Source organism: Tenrec ecaudatus, chromosome 10, assembly GCF_050624435.1.
Source record: "Tenrec ecaudatus isolate mTenEca1 chromosome 10, mTenEca1.hap1, whole genome shotgun sequence".
In the NCBI taxonomy this organism is placed as follows: Eukaryota; Metazoa; Chordata; class Mammalia; order Afrosoricida; family Tenrecidae; genus Tenrec; species Tenrec ecaudatus.
The window spans coordinates 33,502,371-33,518,483 of NC_134539.1; the positions used below are offsets into that span (position 1 = coordinate 33,502,371).

General features: G+C 47.9%; 1 protein-coding gene across 1 annotated transcript in view; it reads left to right on the forward strand.

The window, feature by feature from the left end:
• The window catches only part of RECK (reversion inducing cysteine rich protein with kazal motifs), a 74,301-nt gene that overhangs the window by 41,088 nt on the left and 17,100 nt on the right, over nucleotides 1–16,113 (forward strand). The window contains exons 7-14 of the mRNA XM_075560133.1: nucleotides 76–109; nucleotides 2,618–2,815; nucleotides 4,516–4,783; nucleotides 6,601–6,780; nucleotides 9,534–9,746; nucleotides 10,686–10,822; nucleotides 13,324–13,464; nucleotides 15,866–16,054. Coding sequence (XP_075416248.1) covers nucleotides 76–109; nucleotides 2,618–2,815; nucleotides 4,516–4,783; nucleotides 6,601–6,780; nucleotides 9,534–9,746; nucleotides 10,686–10,822; nucleotides 13,324–13,464; nucleotides 15,866–16,054 — 1,360 coding nt within the window. The remainder of the gene's footprint in view (nucleotides 1–75; nucleotides 110–2,617; nucleotides 2,816–4,515; nucleotides 4,784–6,600; nucleotides 6,781–9,533; nucleotides 9,747–10,685; nucleotides 10,823–13,323; nucleotides 13,465–15,865; nucleotides 16,055–16,113) is intronic.

The following is a 16,113-nucleotide window of genomic DNA, read 5'->3' on the forward strand; positions in this document are numbered from 1 at the left end:
TGTAACCATAAAGTAGATGAGGATTAGAAATTCTGTCTGGTGGTTGATTTCTGCTTGTTTCTGTTTAATTTGCAGAATGCTCTTTTCAGTTGCATCAACAGAAATGAAAGTAAGTGAGTTGCCAGTGGTGATGGTGCAAGCAGTTCAAAGAGCCGAACGCGGTTGACAGGACATGACGTCACTGTCGGGATACTTACTGCCAGGGCACTGGCGTTGCAACACGCTCGAGAACCAGCGGGGTGGATGGGCACTGCAGGGTTCCGCTAGGCATCGGGTGTTGGGTTCATTGCATATTGTAACAATTCCTGTGACCTGATTGGAGAGCTGGACAGGAGGTACCAGAGCTAGTGTGTTGTAGCAATCTTATGTCCCACTTCAATAAAAGGGTCACTTGCAATCATTAAGTCCACCAACATTATATTATGCAACTTGCCAAGGATTGAGGAGCCCTGGTGGTATAGCAGGCTGATAGCCACATGGTCAGCAGTTCAAAACCACCAGCCATTCCTTGGGAGAAACATGAAGCTTTCTAGTCCCATAAAGATTTAGCCTCGCAAACCCACAGGGCAGTTCTGCTCCGTGCTGTAGGGTCTCTCAGGCAGATCCGCTCGATGGCAGTGAGTTCTGCCTCTCAGTTCATTCAGTGAGCACTTACTGAGTGCTGACCATGGCTCAGGGGCAGCAGATAAAGATGCCTGGCACAGGGTGATACATGAGGACTCTGGTGCTTAGAGACTGACAAGATGCCGAAGGAGGACCCACATCCTGCAGGTGCTTAGAGACGTCTTCTCAGAGCGAGGAACTCACCCAGGCCTTGACAACATGCATGGACCTGTGTGAGCAGGAGAGACTGAGGACGGGCATTCCGGTCAACAGAAGAGTGGCAGCAGTTAAAGATAGGAAGACACAGCTAAGGAACAACGAGTGTTCAGTTTCACTTGCCCAAACAGTGTAGCAACAGCTTGTAGAAACACTGACTCGCTGTGGGTTCTCTTCTACCCTTCCGCACTGGGGCTTAGTTCAAGATTTCCCAGAGACTCTCTGGCATCAAATCCTAGACCCTCCGGCACTGGGGAGGATGTCAGCCTCTTTGGAGGGTCAGGGGAGTGAGGTTGGGGCAAAAGATGGGACTCTGTGTCTCTTCTGCCCTCAATCATCACCACCTGTTTAGTGTTCTGAGTTTTACAGTGGTATATGTAGCCCTTAGCAATGATTCTTGTGGTGAAAGTAATCTTTTTTTTTTACATTTTATTAGGGGCTCATACAATTCTTATCACAACCCATATATATACATACATCAATTGTATAAAGTAATCTTTTCAGCAATGAGCACAGGAAATTTGATAATGATTACAAGTTGGAAATTTAGGCTGCACAAAACATGTGCGAGTTTCCTGACCCAAGAAACAGAGTTGACACTGCATCGGGCCAGACTTAATTTAATTTGTTCATGATTATTTTCAGTATTGTTTCTAGAAATCACCTCAATTCCCTGCTCACCCATCTGTGGAACTTACCAGAAATCTGATTCTACTTCCTCCAGGCCCAGCTCTAGTAGTTTACCAAGGGAATCCTATGACTCCTCTCAGCCTCTTCTGCGTACCTCCACCTTGCCCCCCCCCAGCTCCTTGTTTTTGGTTTGTTTGTTTGTTTGTTTGTGGAGTAGGAGGGTTGTCCTTTCCCCTCATTGTTTAAGCACACAGGGACGGACAGTTGCCATTGCTACACTTCTCATGCGTATAGTTCATGGTCATTCATTCCAGCCCCACTTTTAAAGGTCTCTGGTACCTCTCCGTTATAAGTCCTTTGTCTGCACCCCACCCCAGCTCCTCTCCACAGGAACGGAAAATGCCCTCCATTGATTTTTGTCATTGAAAATCCAGAAAAATCTGTTTATCTAACAAAACCCTTCAGTACTGAAGTTGTGAGGTCAGGACTATAGGCACATTCTTAGAGGTTCTTAAGCGCCATAGAAACTGTTTGGATTTTGTTTGAAGATCTGCAGTTATTTAATTGTCAAATTTACAACATGATTCAGTATGGCTTGGTTTTTGGGGTCCTCCTTTATCAATGCGAGGCCTTTCTTTTTTTAATAAAACCCCAAAGCACACTGCCACCAAGTTCATTCTGATTCTTAGTGACTCTTCAGGAGAGTTAGGACTGGGCCTTTGCCTTCCCATGTCTATGAGCCTTTATGGAATCAGACAGCCACCTGTTTCTCCCTAGGAGCTGGTAGTGGGTACCAACTGCTGATCTTGAGCTCAGCAACCCACTCTGCCCCCGGGCCCCTTTTTGAAAATTAGCGTCCACTAATTCAGTATGGAAAGAAATTGTCAACACGGACACAGTTGGCATTTGGGGAGGCAGTTTGGGTGGTGGGTGACTGTCCCACATGACAGTCAGTAGCCCCCTAACAGCCAGAAATAGGTCCACGTGCCTCCACACGCCCCAGCAGAGTGGGTAGTACCGCGCGAGGTGGGGACCGCTGCACGACAGACTCAGTTGGCAGTGGGCACCTGAGTGGCCATTGCCATGCCTACAGGACCGCTGGGGGAGACGCGCATTTCCTCCGGCCTGTGGACGGGCTGCTGATGAGTGTGGTCTCTTCTCCCCGCAGGGGGCTCGCTTTGCTGCGGGTACGCCGGCCATCACACAAACTGCCGGGAGTACTGCCAGGCCATCTTCCGCACGGACTCGGCCCCGGGGCCCTCTCAGATCAAGGCAGTGGAGAATTACTGCGCTTCCGTCAGTCCACAGTTGATACACTGCGTGAACAATTACACCCAGTCCTACCCAATGAAGAACCCAACCGATAGTAAGTCAGGGGCGTCGCTCCCCTCGCCAGCGTCGGTGACGAGTGTCTCAGACACGGTGTCGTCTGAGCCCGTGGGACAACAGCCAGCTTTCTCGAGGGTGGACACTGGGGAGATCAGGCTCCGTTAATAACTGCCGAGCACGGCGGGCTGTGGAGGATGTGAAGAAACGGGCGCTCTCTCTTGGGAAGAGAGCTTTGGGGGAGAGTTGGATCGTAGCCATTAAGATTTCAAGTAATCCTTTTTTCATCTGACATTCTCACTGCCCCACAATCAAAGTGCACATCGTTTACAAAAATATAGAGCAGACGTGCCTATGAAGGATGTTTGCCACCTTTGTAATAAAAAATACTACCACAAAAATGAGAACCCTGAAAAACTAAAGAACCAGAAATCAGACACTTTCTTAGAGCAGGACTCCTACGAAACCTCTGTGTATTGCGTCCTGTAAAGTGTCTCCTTTGTAAGTCCTAGAATCCCTCTTTATCCAGAGGTGCCCCTGCTCAAAGAACTGGTTAATTAACCACGCTGGCAGAAGACTGGCTTCTAAGCCAAGTTATTGATCTGCACTGGGGCATTAAAAGACCTGCCTGGTGAACACAAATGCCGTGCCATCATCCAAACCGAGCTCCACAGTTTGGGCTTTCTGGGATGTAGCTTTCGGGTGGAAGTCGGAGGGTGAAGCACCGGCCACGAGTACCCTCCAATCATCACTGTAAAGGTAGATCTCCCTTCCCTCGCACCGGGGCCACACAGAAAGGCTGTGGAAGCTAAGGACCCGTCTCAGGTATCTGCTCTAACACACCAGAATCGAGGGTGCAAACTGCCAGCAGACACGCTTGGATAGGCCTCTTTCAGAGTAAAACACACCAAGTCAATTACTTTACACAAACAGTCCTGAATTCTACAGGCAGGTTAAAAGTGTTCTTCCCCTTTATCATTCTTGGTGGAAAATAGAAGGCAGAAATTCCACCGCAGTAAACTGATCCCTCGGGAGAGAATGATATTGTGGTATATATTTATTGTGGTAAAGCCTGCAAAAGCCGGAATCTGTAGAAGGCAGAAACCTGTCAGAGAGGGAAAACCCAAAATAGCTTCCATCACTTGAGAAATCAAGCAAAACCACTGCCTGTGAGTGGAGTGGCAACAGTGAGTCCCAGCTCCCCCGGTGTCCTGTGATTCCCATTGCGTCTGAGCTTACACAGATTCAGAAGCATTTATGCCGTCCTAGAATATGATAATATAGTCACCTCTCTCGTATCACGAACATAATTCCTTTTAGACGGTTGTTTCCAGCAGGATAATCACTTCAGTTTGATCCACCATACCTTTTCCAGATCTATAAAATGGCTCGCGTTCTAGGACTTCATAGTGTCAGCTGTCCTTGCATTTATGTAGGATGGAACGCAAGCTCCTGTGAGTGTGGGCAGTGGTAACATCTCTAACCCACATCGTGTCCACTACCCTGCAAAGCAGTAACGATACGATTCAGTGGGCGCCTTAGATGAAGCCGCTTCAGAGAGCTGGTAGGAAACTGGGATTGAAAGATACGGAATTTCTCCACTCCCTTGGAAGCCCCTCCCACGGCAGGCAGTGACATCATGACTCAGTAGTAGTGCCCAACCCGGGTGCTTTCTTTCCTTGTGGCGCTGTGCCTCATACAAAAGCAGCTAATGGAGCCATGGATGTTCCCACCACGCAGGTTTGTACTGCTGTGAAAGAGCTGAAGACCACGCCTGCCAGAGCGCCTGCAAGAGGATCCTGATGTCTAAGAAGACAGAGATGGAGATTGTCGACGGCCTCATCGAGGGCTGTCAGAAGCAGCCCTTGCCGCAAGACCCCCTTTGGCTCTGCTTCCTCCAGGGCTCCCTCTCCCGCCCCCCCGGGGTCACCGCACGCCCTCCTCCCTCCACAGGCCTGGATGGGGCTAAACTGCATTGCTGTTCTAAAGCAAACACTTCCACTTGCAGGTCAGCATCCATTTCCCTTTGTTAAAATAGCATGTAACGTTTTATTAGCGAATTTAAGCTGAGCACATACACGTTGCATTCCTCAGAGTACAGAAGGTGCGAAGTCGCCTTCATTCTTTCCATCAACAAGTATCCGTGGAACCATATATGTCCCCCAAACTGTGTTTTCATACAGGGATGCTAAAACCACGGGGGGCGGGGCATGGGGCATTGGCAGGACAGTCAGTTCTTAAAGATGGTGCAGGAGATCATGAAAGAAGCTTACTGTGTAGAAGAGATTTTAATCTGACATCTAAAAGATACTCTTTTTATTAAGTTATAGAACTTTGACCATAATCAACTTTCTGTCGTACTGATCTTTGGTCTGAGTTTGCAGGTATACTACCCCACCACCCCAAGGGATAAGAAATTGGGCCTGATCTTGTTTTTAATACTTTCTGCATGCTTTCTCATATTGGGGTGAACTCTGATGTATTTTGTTGTTGTGGGTAGCCTTCTTGAAGATTTGTTACATGGTTTTCTGGGTTTTGGTATATGAAACCCAGGATTGATGAACCTATAGGGACAACATGTAGATCAGGTTCCTGGGCAGTAGGGTGGGAGAGGGAGGGGGTAACGGGGAGCTAATACCAAGGAGTTCAAGAAGGAAGAAAATGTTTGACACTGGTGTGGTAGCCATTGTATAGCTCTGCTTGATGTGACTGAACGATGGAATGGTATGATACCTGAAATAGCTTCCGATAGAATGGTTTCCGGGGGAAAGTGAAGGTAGCCCCCACGTAGGGCAATTATGAGAGACCATTAAAATGTGAGGGAAGTGAGGAATATTTGCTGGTGATGCTGTATATTTCAGTGGTATTAAGATTTTCTATGGTGAGCATGCATTACTTTCTTTTTTATTATTTAATTTAATTTTTTCTGTTACTTTCATAAATGAAAAAATGAGTGAATATAATGTGTGGAAGTACTTTGGAAGGGATGCAGATATTGTTTTAGATCTGTAAACCCACTTAAGTTTCTTTGTAGTCACTGAGTTTCAAAAACAAGAATGTATTGTATTAACTAACAGTATACAGAGACTTCAGAATTTATAAATCGCCGCCTGTAGGCTGTCATGGTATGTCTTAAGGCATTTAATTGATTTGGGGATAGTTTTTCAGAGAGAAAATATTGAACCCTAACTTTATAATGTGTCTTAAAGATGCCAGAGGGCCCATCTTGCTTTTGCTTCCAATGATCGGGTCATCGACATGAAAAGATATTTTTGTGGAGGTAAAGCCTGTGATTACTGTACTTTAATAGTACATTAAAGAATCAAGAACTACTCAAAAAAACAAATTCAATGCCATTGAGTCTATTCCGACTCATAGTGACCCTACAGGACAGGGTAAAACTGCCGCTGTGGGTTTCTAAGACTGTGACATTTCAGGAGCGGAAAGCCTCGTCTTCCTCTTGTGAAGCAGTAGGTGGTTTCAAACCACAGGCCTTGCAGTTAGTAGCCCAATGCATAACCACTACACCACCTGGGCTCCTGTATCAGGAACTAAGGGGGTTCAAATACTGTAATTGAACATTAAATTTAGCGCTGAACTTTCTAGCAACCAGGACAAAAGACAAGAGATGGACGCTAAAAGACCTGCTTTTCCAGGAAAAGATTTTTTTTTTATTGGCTCTAAATTTTAGTGGGCAGATTTTAGTCTTTGGGCTTTTTGTATATTTTCTCATTCCTATGCCAAAATATAGTTTATAGCGCTTGAGTTTTATATCTAGCAAATGTTTCTTCGGCTCATCGATATGTTTCTGTGGTTTTGTTTTAGGGAATTGTGCACGAAGCTGTATAGCATGAGCTGGGGCAACACGCAGAGTTGGCAAGAGTTTGATCGCTTTTGTGAATATAACCCAGTGGAGGTGCCCATGTTGACCTGCTTAGCAGATGTCCGAGAGCCTTGCCAGCTGGGTTGTAGAAACCTGACTTACTGCACTAATTTTAACAACAGGTAGGTGGGGAGCATCCTATCGAGAGTGGGGATAGTTTGTCATTTTATGTTGCTATGTAATCGTGAAAACATCAATTGGCTCTGGTTTCATTTCTGCTGGATTGAAAACAGGCTGTTTTTCTTCATGGTTTCTTGTTAAAATTCTATAATCCGTCCAGGAAAATTCTGTAGCCACATGCTTTCTAATGCAGAGAGACCAGAGCTTCCAGAGTTCCAAACACCTGCCACTCGTCCCGCTTCTGGACCCCAATGGATGCAGATCACTGCAGAATAAGTCACCGTGCGCTCTCTGTCATGGAAACGCCCACCTGTGTCCAGATTACTGTGAAGGACCTTCAGACCAGTTGACTTCCCCCTCAGTGAGTCCAAAAGCGTTGTCCTTCCAGAAGCCATTTGAATGGGTGTTTTCCTGAGATCCAGACACTGGGTGTTCGGGCTTATCTCCAGTTCTGATGGAAGAAAGAAGGAAGAAAGCAGAAAAGGTGCGTCCAGAAGAATGGCCTGCGAGCACTCAGAAACTGCCGAGGAGAGGTTCCAAAGAAGAGACTCGTGCGTTACAAACCAGAGCTGAAGGAGCCAGAAGGAAGAGTGTCATCTGGTTGGGCCAGAAGGAAATTCTATATATTTTTGTTAGGAGGTTTTTACCTCAAGCTAACACATCCTATCCTCTTTAAGAGTAGTCAGATTATCATTTTGAGTAAGAAAATTGAGGTATATTTACAACTGGTGATAACAAAATAAGGACTTGGCTTTAGAGATGGAGGCAATGCACGTATTTTAAATCTATGAAATACTCGGAGTTCCTACAACACATACGAGGGCATGGGTCCCTGGGTCCAGCAAGATCAAGCGGCACAGCATGGTCACAAAGACAGGCGCTGCACCCTGTGTTGGTGCGTAACAAGTGGGGGTCCAGTCAAGCTCCCGAGCAGATAGCAAGGTGCAGCGCTTGGTCTTTCCCTGTCTGAAGGAAAGAAGGACCATCAGTATCGGCCCTCGCCTCCGAGACGACAAGAGCTAGCTGGTGTCCAGCATCACTACCATCTACTCTAAAATGAGCCCAGAAAAAGCTCCTGGATGCAGCAGGAGAGAAATGTAGAACAAAATTCAGAATCATCCACAAGACCAGGCTTAGGGTTGGATAGAGCTGGGGGCCCTCGACCGTGGCCTTAGGCATCCTTCCGTTCTGCAGCCAAATTCACCCAATGGCACAATTTTCTGCCAAAAAAGACACGGGCCCATGGGGAGGACAATAACACTAGTGAGATACATGTGTTTTAGAATAATTAACCATTCAAGAACTAACAGGCAGCATTCACCCAAGAACAAACTCCAGAGGGCTGGCAAGGAGGGCCCGGAGGGAGGGAGAAGGGGGGTAAGTGACGTCACTGAGCATCCCTGTGAGAGAGGGAGACACACTGTGTGAGTTGTTCAGTGTGAAGCTGAGTGTCTGCTCCGTAAACCTGCACCCAGTTCACCCCGGGGCGCTGGTTGGTTGCTCTCACTCCCTGGAAGCATCGGAAATAGATTGAACCCAACAGAAGACCTTAGTGGCCTTGATGATGGCGCTGCCGAACGATCTCAGAAAGCCAGGACCCAACATCTGTAATTGGAACGTGGAAGGAAGCGGGCGGACACTTTCCTAAAATGGATCGATTGCGCTAACCCACTGCTTGGGGCAGCGTCGTCAACCCCAAGTCCGATCCAGACATAGAAGACCACACCCTAGCACATCTTCTCAGTCAAACTGCTGACACCCGAAGGGGAAGAGAAATCTTAAAATCATCCAAGAGGCGAGGGGACAGACATGTTGCAAGTAATGTGGAATTACAGCAAATAGGACAGCCGGCCTCCCTTTTGACACCATGGGGACCAGAGATCTTAGATCCACGAACTGTGCTAAGTGAATGTGAGCGCACACAGGCGCTCCCGTGGGAGTGACCCAGGGCTCACGGAAAAGACAAAGTGGAAAAACGTTCCAGCCAGTCCCGTGGAAGTATCATTCGCAGCTAAGTTGACGTTAAGCTCTTTGTAGTTATTTAAAAACAAAACGAAGAGCTTGCTGCCAGCAGCAACAGTAACGGGCGAGGAGAAAGTCAGAAAGCCGGTCCCTGTGATGCAGCGGGCGGCAGAGGGCTGCCTGCCAGTGTGATGCAGCATTTCCCTGTGGCTTTAGACGCGCTCACAGTCGCTGTCGTCTCAAATTTCATCCCACCCGTAAAAGCTGTCCAATCTCTTTTTGTAAATTAGACCTGCATTTTTAGAACTTGGACACCACTATTTATCTGTGATCTATTACTTATCTAATATTTCTTTGTGATCTATTCCTCACTGCCATCGACTCCCTCTGAGGCTGTAACTGTTGAGTGGAGTCGAAAGCCCAGTCTCTGTCCCACGAGGCTGCTGGTGGTTTCAAACTGCCGACCATGCAGATAGCAGCCCCACACGTACCACTGGACCTCTGGGCTCCTGTGATGCATTAGGACGCCTGATAGCAGTTGTGAATTGAAAGGTCCGGGTGAGTCTGGAGAATGTCTGATAGGCCTGCGCAGAGCATTTTGAAGTTTTAAAATGAACCCAAACCTGCCTTCGCTCTCTTTATGCTGGGGTCTGCGCTGAATGGCCGTGATCAGAAGCTGATGTTCTTTGGTGAGTTCTTCTGTACGAGAAGTGAGTCTTCCCTGAAGTCTTCCTCCACGGAGATTGTACCCCTTCCTTTTCCCTTCTTCCTTCGTGTCTTTTTCCCTCTTTAGGCCGACGGAGCTTTTCAGGAGTTGCAATGCGCAGTCGGATCAAGGAGCCATGAATGACATGAAGCTCTGGGAGAAGGGCAGCATAAAGATGCCCTTCATCAGCATCCCTGTCCTGGACATTAACAAGTGCCGGCCCGAAATGTGGAAAGCGGTCGCTTGCTCGCTGCAGATTAAGCCTTGCCACAGTAAATCCCGGGCAAGTATCATCTGCAAGTAAGTCTTTCCTGGGACACTCACTCCAGTCTGTGCACAGGCTCTCTCTCCAGCCTCCCTTTGCCCATCACCGCCCCACCTGCCACTCGCTTTCCTTCTTTGACCCCCTCAGCTTGAGATCCCTTGCCCCCATTTCCACCTGCCTTTATCCTCCCTGTCCTAGGCGCTCCTTCGGACCTGTGCCTGTGAGTGTTGCTTAGGAAGGAAGTAAAGATGGACGCTGCTGTGGTGAATGAAAGCGCAGCCGTTAACCAACACGTAATTTGTCGGCCTCTGCTCAAAGATCTTTTTCCCAGCCAGCCCCCCAGTTGGTGTGTGGCCCAGTGCTGCTGGGTCTGGCTGGCATGACTTGCGGGTGGCCCGGGTAGGGGAGGTTCTGAAGAGCAGCTGTCAGATGACAGGAAGCCAGGGGGATGTGGAGGCCCTGGTAGCGCAGGAAACTGATAGCAGTCAGGTCTCTGGAAGACCAAGGGAATGTTAAAGTAGCAAACAGGCATCTGAATGATGATATCTGAATGTCCGAATGGATGATAGCTGAATTCTTTTAAATATCTGAAGATATTTTTAAAAGAAAAAAAATCAAGGTCAGAGTCCTGAAAGTCAGATACATGGTTTTAGAGGATTTCCTTTCAAAGAGATTGAGAAGCCACATGGTCAGTGCTAACCGTACATAACCGTACATAATATAGCAAGGCCTGTGACCTCAGAGAAGAGGACATTCGTGGTGCTTCACCATGTAATAAATGACTTATTATCCAACCCGGGCCCAACCCATGGTGACTCCTGCTCTCTTTTGTCCTGTGTACACCTAAGCAACCGGAAAACATGAAGCCCTGCAAACTCACTTTCTGGAGAGTCTCAGACACAGGATTGATAGCAGCCTAGACAATCCGAGCAGGTTCCTGAAGCCCTAAATCGCTGTGTATTTTTCCTTTCAAGGTCAGATTGTATAGAAATGCTCAAGAAATGTGGAGACCAAAACAAATTCCCGGAGGACCACACAGCTGAGAGTATCTGTGAGCTCTTATCGCCTACAGATGACCTGGAACATTGTATGCCTGTGGACACATACCTCAGTAAATATCATTATTTTGTTTTACGACTTCAAGCGCTTCTCCCTTCTCTGCCTGCCTTTCGCGTTTGTTTTGATTGAGCAGCTATCTGTTGAGAACTTGTGCTTTCATGGTACAATCCCAGTCACAGACTCTTCTCACTTGCTTGGCCTTTGGGGGCCGAGGCTGTAAATGCCGTCATACAGTATAAATGCAGAAGTAATTAGAGTTCTTATTTTTCCCTTAATCTACGTCTCCGGCCTTGACTCTTGAAAAGAAGAATCTTGTAAAAAGGCACAGAATAGTTACTAAGTTTTTTATTTTAGTTTTACCAGTTGGAGTGGGGAATGTGACCTGTTGGTAGCCAGCAATTGTAAGCAGTACCCTCCCGCTCAGGGCCATTGCTGTCACCTGGCAGAGCAGGACTGCCCGCGGGAATCTTTAGCTTCTTGTCACCGAGTGTCAGTGGGTCTGAGCCTGCTATTGGCCTAATTTACCTCCCAAATGGGGACTAACGTGCTGACTTGGGCTGGTACAGCTTCAGCTTCTGTCTTCCAACTACACCTGCCAAGAGCTCAAAGAAGTTTGTGTCTCATTGATGGACCCTGGATGACATGGTCCTCGCAGCCAGGCCGCAATGTCTGGTGGAACCCAGAGCACTTGGCGTTGTGGTTGTGGTTGTTGTTAGGTGCCACAGAGCCCGCTCTGACCCATAGCAACTCGCTGCACCAGGGAACGCAGCACTGCCCGTCTGCGCCAGCCTCACTGTTGCTCCTGTGCCTGAGCCCATTGACGCAGCCACTGTGTCCATGCAGCTCCTCGAGGGCCTTCTCCTGTTCACGCCCTCCCTCTCCCACGCATGACGTCCTTCCCCCGGACGGTGTCTCCTGATGAAGAGGAACACCCCTGGGCAGACTTCTTCCACGACAGAACAGTGTGACCTTGTAGCAGGCCACGGTACTTTCCGCATTCCTCTCCAGCGCCACACTCACATGCATCGATTCTTCTTCCATCCCTTTATTCCGTGTCCGACCTGCACATGCCTATGCGGCCGTGGACATAGCAGGTAGAGCTCCTGCCGGCCACGCCGTTTGGATTAAGCTGCCACCAGGGGGCAGTGCTTCGCTCTGTTGTCCGTGGGGTTGCTAGGACACCACCTTCAACAACAGGGGCATCAATGCCCTGAGCTGGCTGGAGGGCGATGAATTCCACTACTGCTTGATTTTCCTGATAGGAATTAAGTCAGATAAGATGAGGCCCAGCTGCATATAACGGAACAACAAACTACAATATCCGAGGGCTGCTTTCGTGGCTCCAAGATCGTCAGAAATCCAGATTTCTTCTTTCTCCACCATCCTTAACATTTGGTTTCTGTAAGCAAGTTGCTTCTGCACTTCATCATCACAGTGCGACTGCTGGCGTGCCTGCACCTTATCATCGTTCTAGATGGGAAAGGGGAGAAGCTCTTCTTGAGTTCATTGGCCACCCCTCGTGATAAGGGAGACTGGGAAAGGTTGATCTATTGCCACCCTACATAAAATGGGGCCTCTGTTAAGAAATAGGAGGAGGAGGAGTGGGGATGCCAGATGTCTCAAGACCCACCAACTGTGTCTCTGACTGTGTTCAGTAGAGCAAGTAAGAGACCCTGTGTGACTCTTAGCAGACCAGCTTCACCTCTTGCAGCCTCAGTTTCCCTGTATGTAAAATGAGGCCCTAGTTAGTCACGGATTCTGACTCTGGCCTCAAGTCAGCAAACGAATACGTTCACAAGCAGCTTCTCTTAGAACCGTCAACTCTGTGTTAGAAGGAAACTAGTTCAATGAGAGGGAAGTTGAAGCTTGAATTTCAGTGCTGTCAACATGTCAGTATACCATGTTGTATTACATATAAGGTGCCCGTTATATAGTAATGCACACACAGGAGCGTGATGCATGAGGGAACCGTGCCGTTGCACAAACAGATCGCACACACATTGTTTACTTGAAAACATGGCCACTTATATCGGCTGTGGCTTTTTCTTGGTCATTATTTCACAAGTTAATAAATGTGCCCACATAGCCCATCGTGCTCGAGCACATTATTCTCATTCTTGGCAAGTGTGCACGATTCTCCTGGTAGACATGACCCCCACTGGCCGCCCTTCTCAAAGATACCTAGCTCACTTTCCTACCCAAAAGCTACTTTTCTTCTTGTGTTTATCAATACCTGGTTTTATCTGTGTGTGTGTGTAAAATCTCTCAACCAAAATGTTAACTGCGTGTTAGAGATTGTGTTCACCACTGTGTCTCCAGTGCGTACACCCTTGCCTGGCATCTGGTAGGCACGCTGCTAGTAAACAAACAAGTGTGTGTTCATGCTGAATTGCCACGGATCAAAGCGGCTAACTGTCCGGATCGCTCACTGGAATTAGGCCTGACTCTCGTCTCCTGGGCTGACCACTCAGTTCACCTATAATTAATGCAGGGAATTTTCAAGCCCCTGTGACTGTTTTCGGTTGGCTAACCTGATCTTTTACTGGTTTTCAGGGCCGAGTACTTTAGGTAACATTGTCGAAGAGGTAACTCATCCCTGTAACCCAAATCCTTGCCCTGCTAATGAGCTCTGTGAGGTGAACCGAAAAGAATGTCCGTTTGGAGAGCCCTGCCTTCCCTACTCGTGCGTTCAAGGTGAGAGGGAGGCGGGTCTGGCTGTGGGTGGGTGTGGGAGGAGCTGCTCCTGTTCACGGATGAGGCTTCCCTTGGGAGTGAGGTAACGGGACTGCGTCCATGGGGTTTCTCTTCAGTATTCGAGACTTGCCAGTGAGTGTGCTTTATGTATGTAAACAGAAAACAGTAACAGATATAACTGGAATCTTCAATTGCCACTTTGATTGTCCACTGAAAATGTCCATCCAGAACTTGCGTCTCGTAAGGAAGCGTGGCTGCCAGGAGAAAGAGAACCCTGGGCCAGCGGTCCCTCCTGGGTCTCTTCCCTGCTGGCATGCGCTCCTTTCCGCTTTTCTCCTTCCTGTCCATCAGGAGAGGAAAGCACAGGTGTACTCAGTAGCCAAAACCAAGCTCATACGCCTTGACACACCACATTGAATCCCTGTGGAGATATTGATAAATTCTACTTACTCAGTGTATATGTGTGTGTCCCCCACCACCTCTATCCAAATAAGATGTCAGGGGAAGCCAGCCCCTAACACATCATTATGGGTCCAGTAGGCGCAATTGTACGGCGATAATAAGTAAAGATCATAGTAAAGTTAGAGAGCATGAGAGATAGAAGAGAAGTATTGAAATAATGGAGTCAGACACGATTCATGGTAGCATGCTCACCTCAGCCCTGCTTGGTAGTCCATGTGGAGGGAGAGAGAGATCTTTAATGCTAGCCCAGGCTTTTATCTTCTCTGGGGACATGCAAGCCCCCTAATTACAGGTGAGGACATACGTCACAGGAAGGGGTTGTGCTATAGGTAATACAGTAGTGACGGGGTGGTCTAGGGAAATACACGCAGTAGGAAGAGGAGGGGTTGGGGTATACATGTGACAAGGTGGGCAGATCCTAGATTTAGGATGGCAGCCTAACCTTGGTCATCCTGGGTGGCTTTGACCTCTCTGGTGTCTCCTAAAAGGAAACCGACAACTCCTATCTTTGCCAGAAGGGAGTGGACCCTACTTGTGGGATAAACAGTGGTGACTCCTTGCTCTGCATGACTGTTAGCTCTCAGGGAGAATGACCCCTGATGACCTCCAAGTGTACAGTCATTCGCAAGCAGCCAAGTTTGGCATCTATTTGGGGGAGACAGCTTGGGAGAAATCCTTCTGTTTCCCACAATAGGATGTATAAATATCGTCACAGATATTAATATGGTATGTAAAGGCATATGATTTTAAGACTAAACAAATCTTTATTGCATAAGTTTTGAGAGTGTCCATTTCTTTATAGGTCCCTTTAGAAAACAGTTGTGGTCATGTGGACTTTCTTTTATCAGTTGCCCAGTTGAAAACATTTATCATGTTACCCTCGACATCTGTGAAGTAAAACGGAGCCAAAGGCCAAATAAACATGACGTCCCCAAGGATCATCCAGAGCAGAGATAGGGAGTGTCTTCTCCCGCAAGGGCCGCTTACAACGTCATCCACGTGCCGTACAGAATTCTCAGCCTCACAATTAGCCTGCTGTACTTGGTCAAACATTTAATTAACTCCCCCTTAAGGTGATGGCTGGAACTGCGTCTCTTTGGCAAGGCAAGGGCCGGCCTTTAGACTGCCCATGGACACACATCGGGCAGCCGCTCGGTCTACGCGAAGCAGTGGAGACCACCGGCCACGCCGCGAGGGAGAGACCAGACTCCACCCCTGTAAAGAGTGATGGTCTCAGAAACCCACGGGCAGTTCTCCCTGTCCTGTAGGGTCCCTATGAGTCCGCAGGGACTCGATGGCCATGAGGGAGATGGCCCGTAGGCCGGCCCCACCTCTGATCTGTGCCAAGATCTATCAGCTATGGAATCATAAACCGTATTAACATGGGAACTGCTGGGGTGCTGTACACTTCAAAAAGATCTCCTGTCCATTGCGTTAGTATGTTGCTGCTGTGTTCCTTGCTGAAGACAACACATTAGTCTTTCTCATTCTTTCTACGTGGAATTCAATTCCGCATTCTCTTGTTCAACTAAGAAAACCCACCCTGTCAATAAGTACACATGTTTCAGATACAAAATGCATTTTTCCCAAACTCACCCAAATAATCACATTTTCTTTCCATTTAAGGTATGTTTGGGTACCATTGCTAAGAATTTTCCTGCCAAAATCAGTTTCCAAAGTCCACTTTAAATGCTTCTAAGTAGCCCAAAAGAAAATTTTAAATTACATATCGTATAGCATTTTAGTTCATAACTGATTTGGGGGTAGATCTCCACTCCTTGCCATCCAATAAAGGGCTGTTATTTGAGAGGAGATATTTGGGGGCAGTGGATCATCCTTAATATGGTGAAAGTTCTGCCACAGAACCGACGAGACGTGTGTGGACTGTATTTAATGTCATAAGATGTTGTGTCATGCAGCAGCTAACTCTGTTTTTCAGGCTGCAAACTGGGGGAAGCTTCCGATTTCATCGTGCGCCAGGGAGCCCTAATCCAGGTGCCCTCGTCGGCAGGGGGAGTCGGCTGCTATAAGATCTGTTCCTGCGGCCACAGTGGACTGCTGGAGACCTGCATGGAGATGCACTGCGTAGACCTTCAGAAGTCGTGCGTTGTTGGGGGGACACGGAAAAGTGAGTGTTGCCTTCAGTGGGCCTTGAGTAGGAGATGGGATCCAGACTCTGTGGGGAGA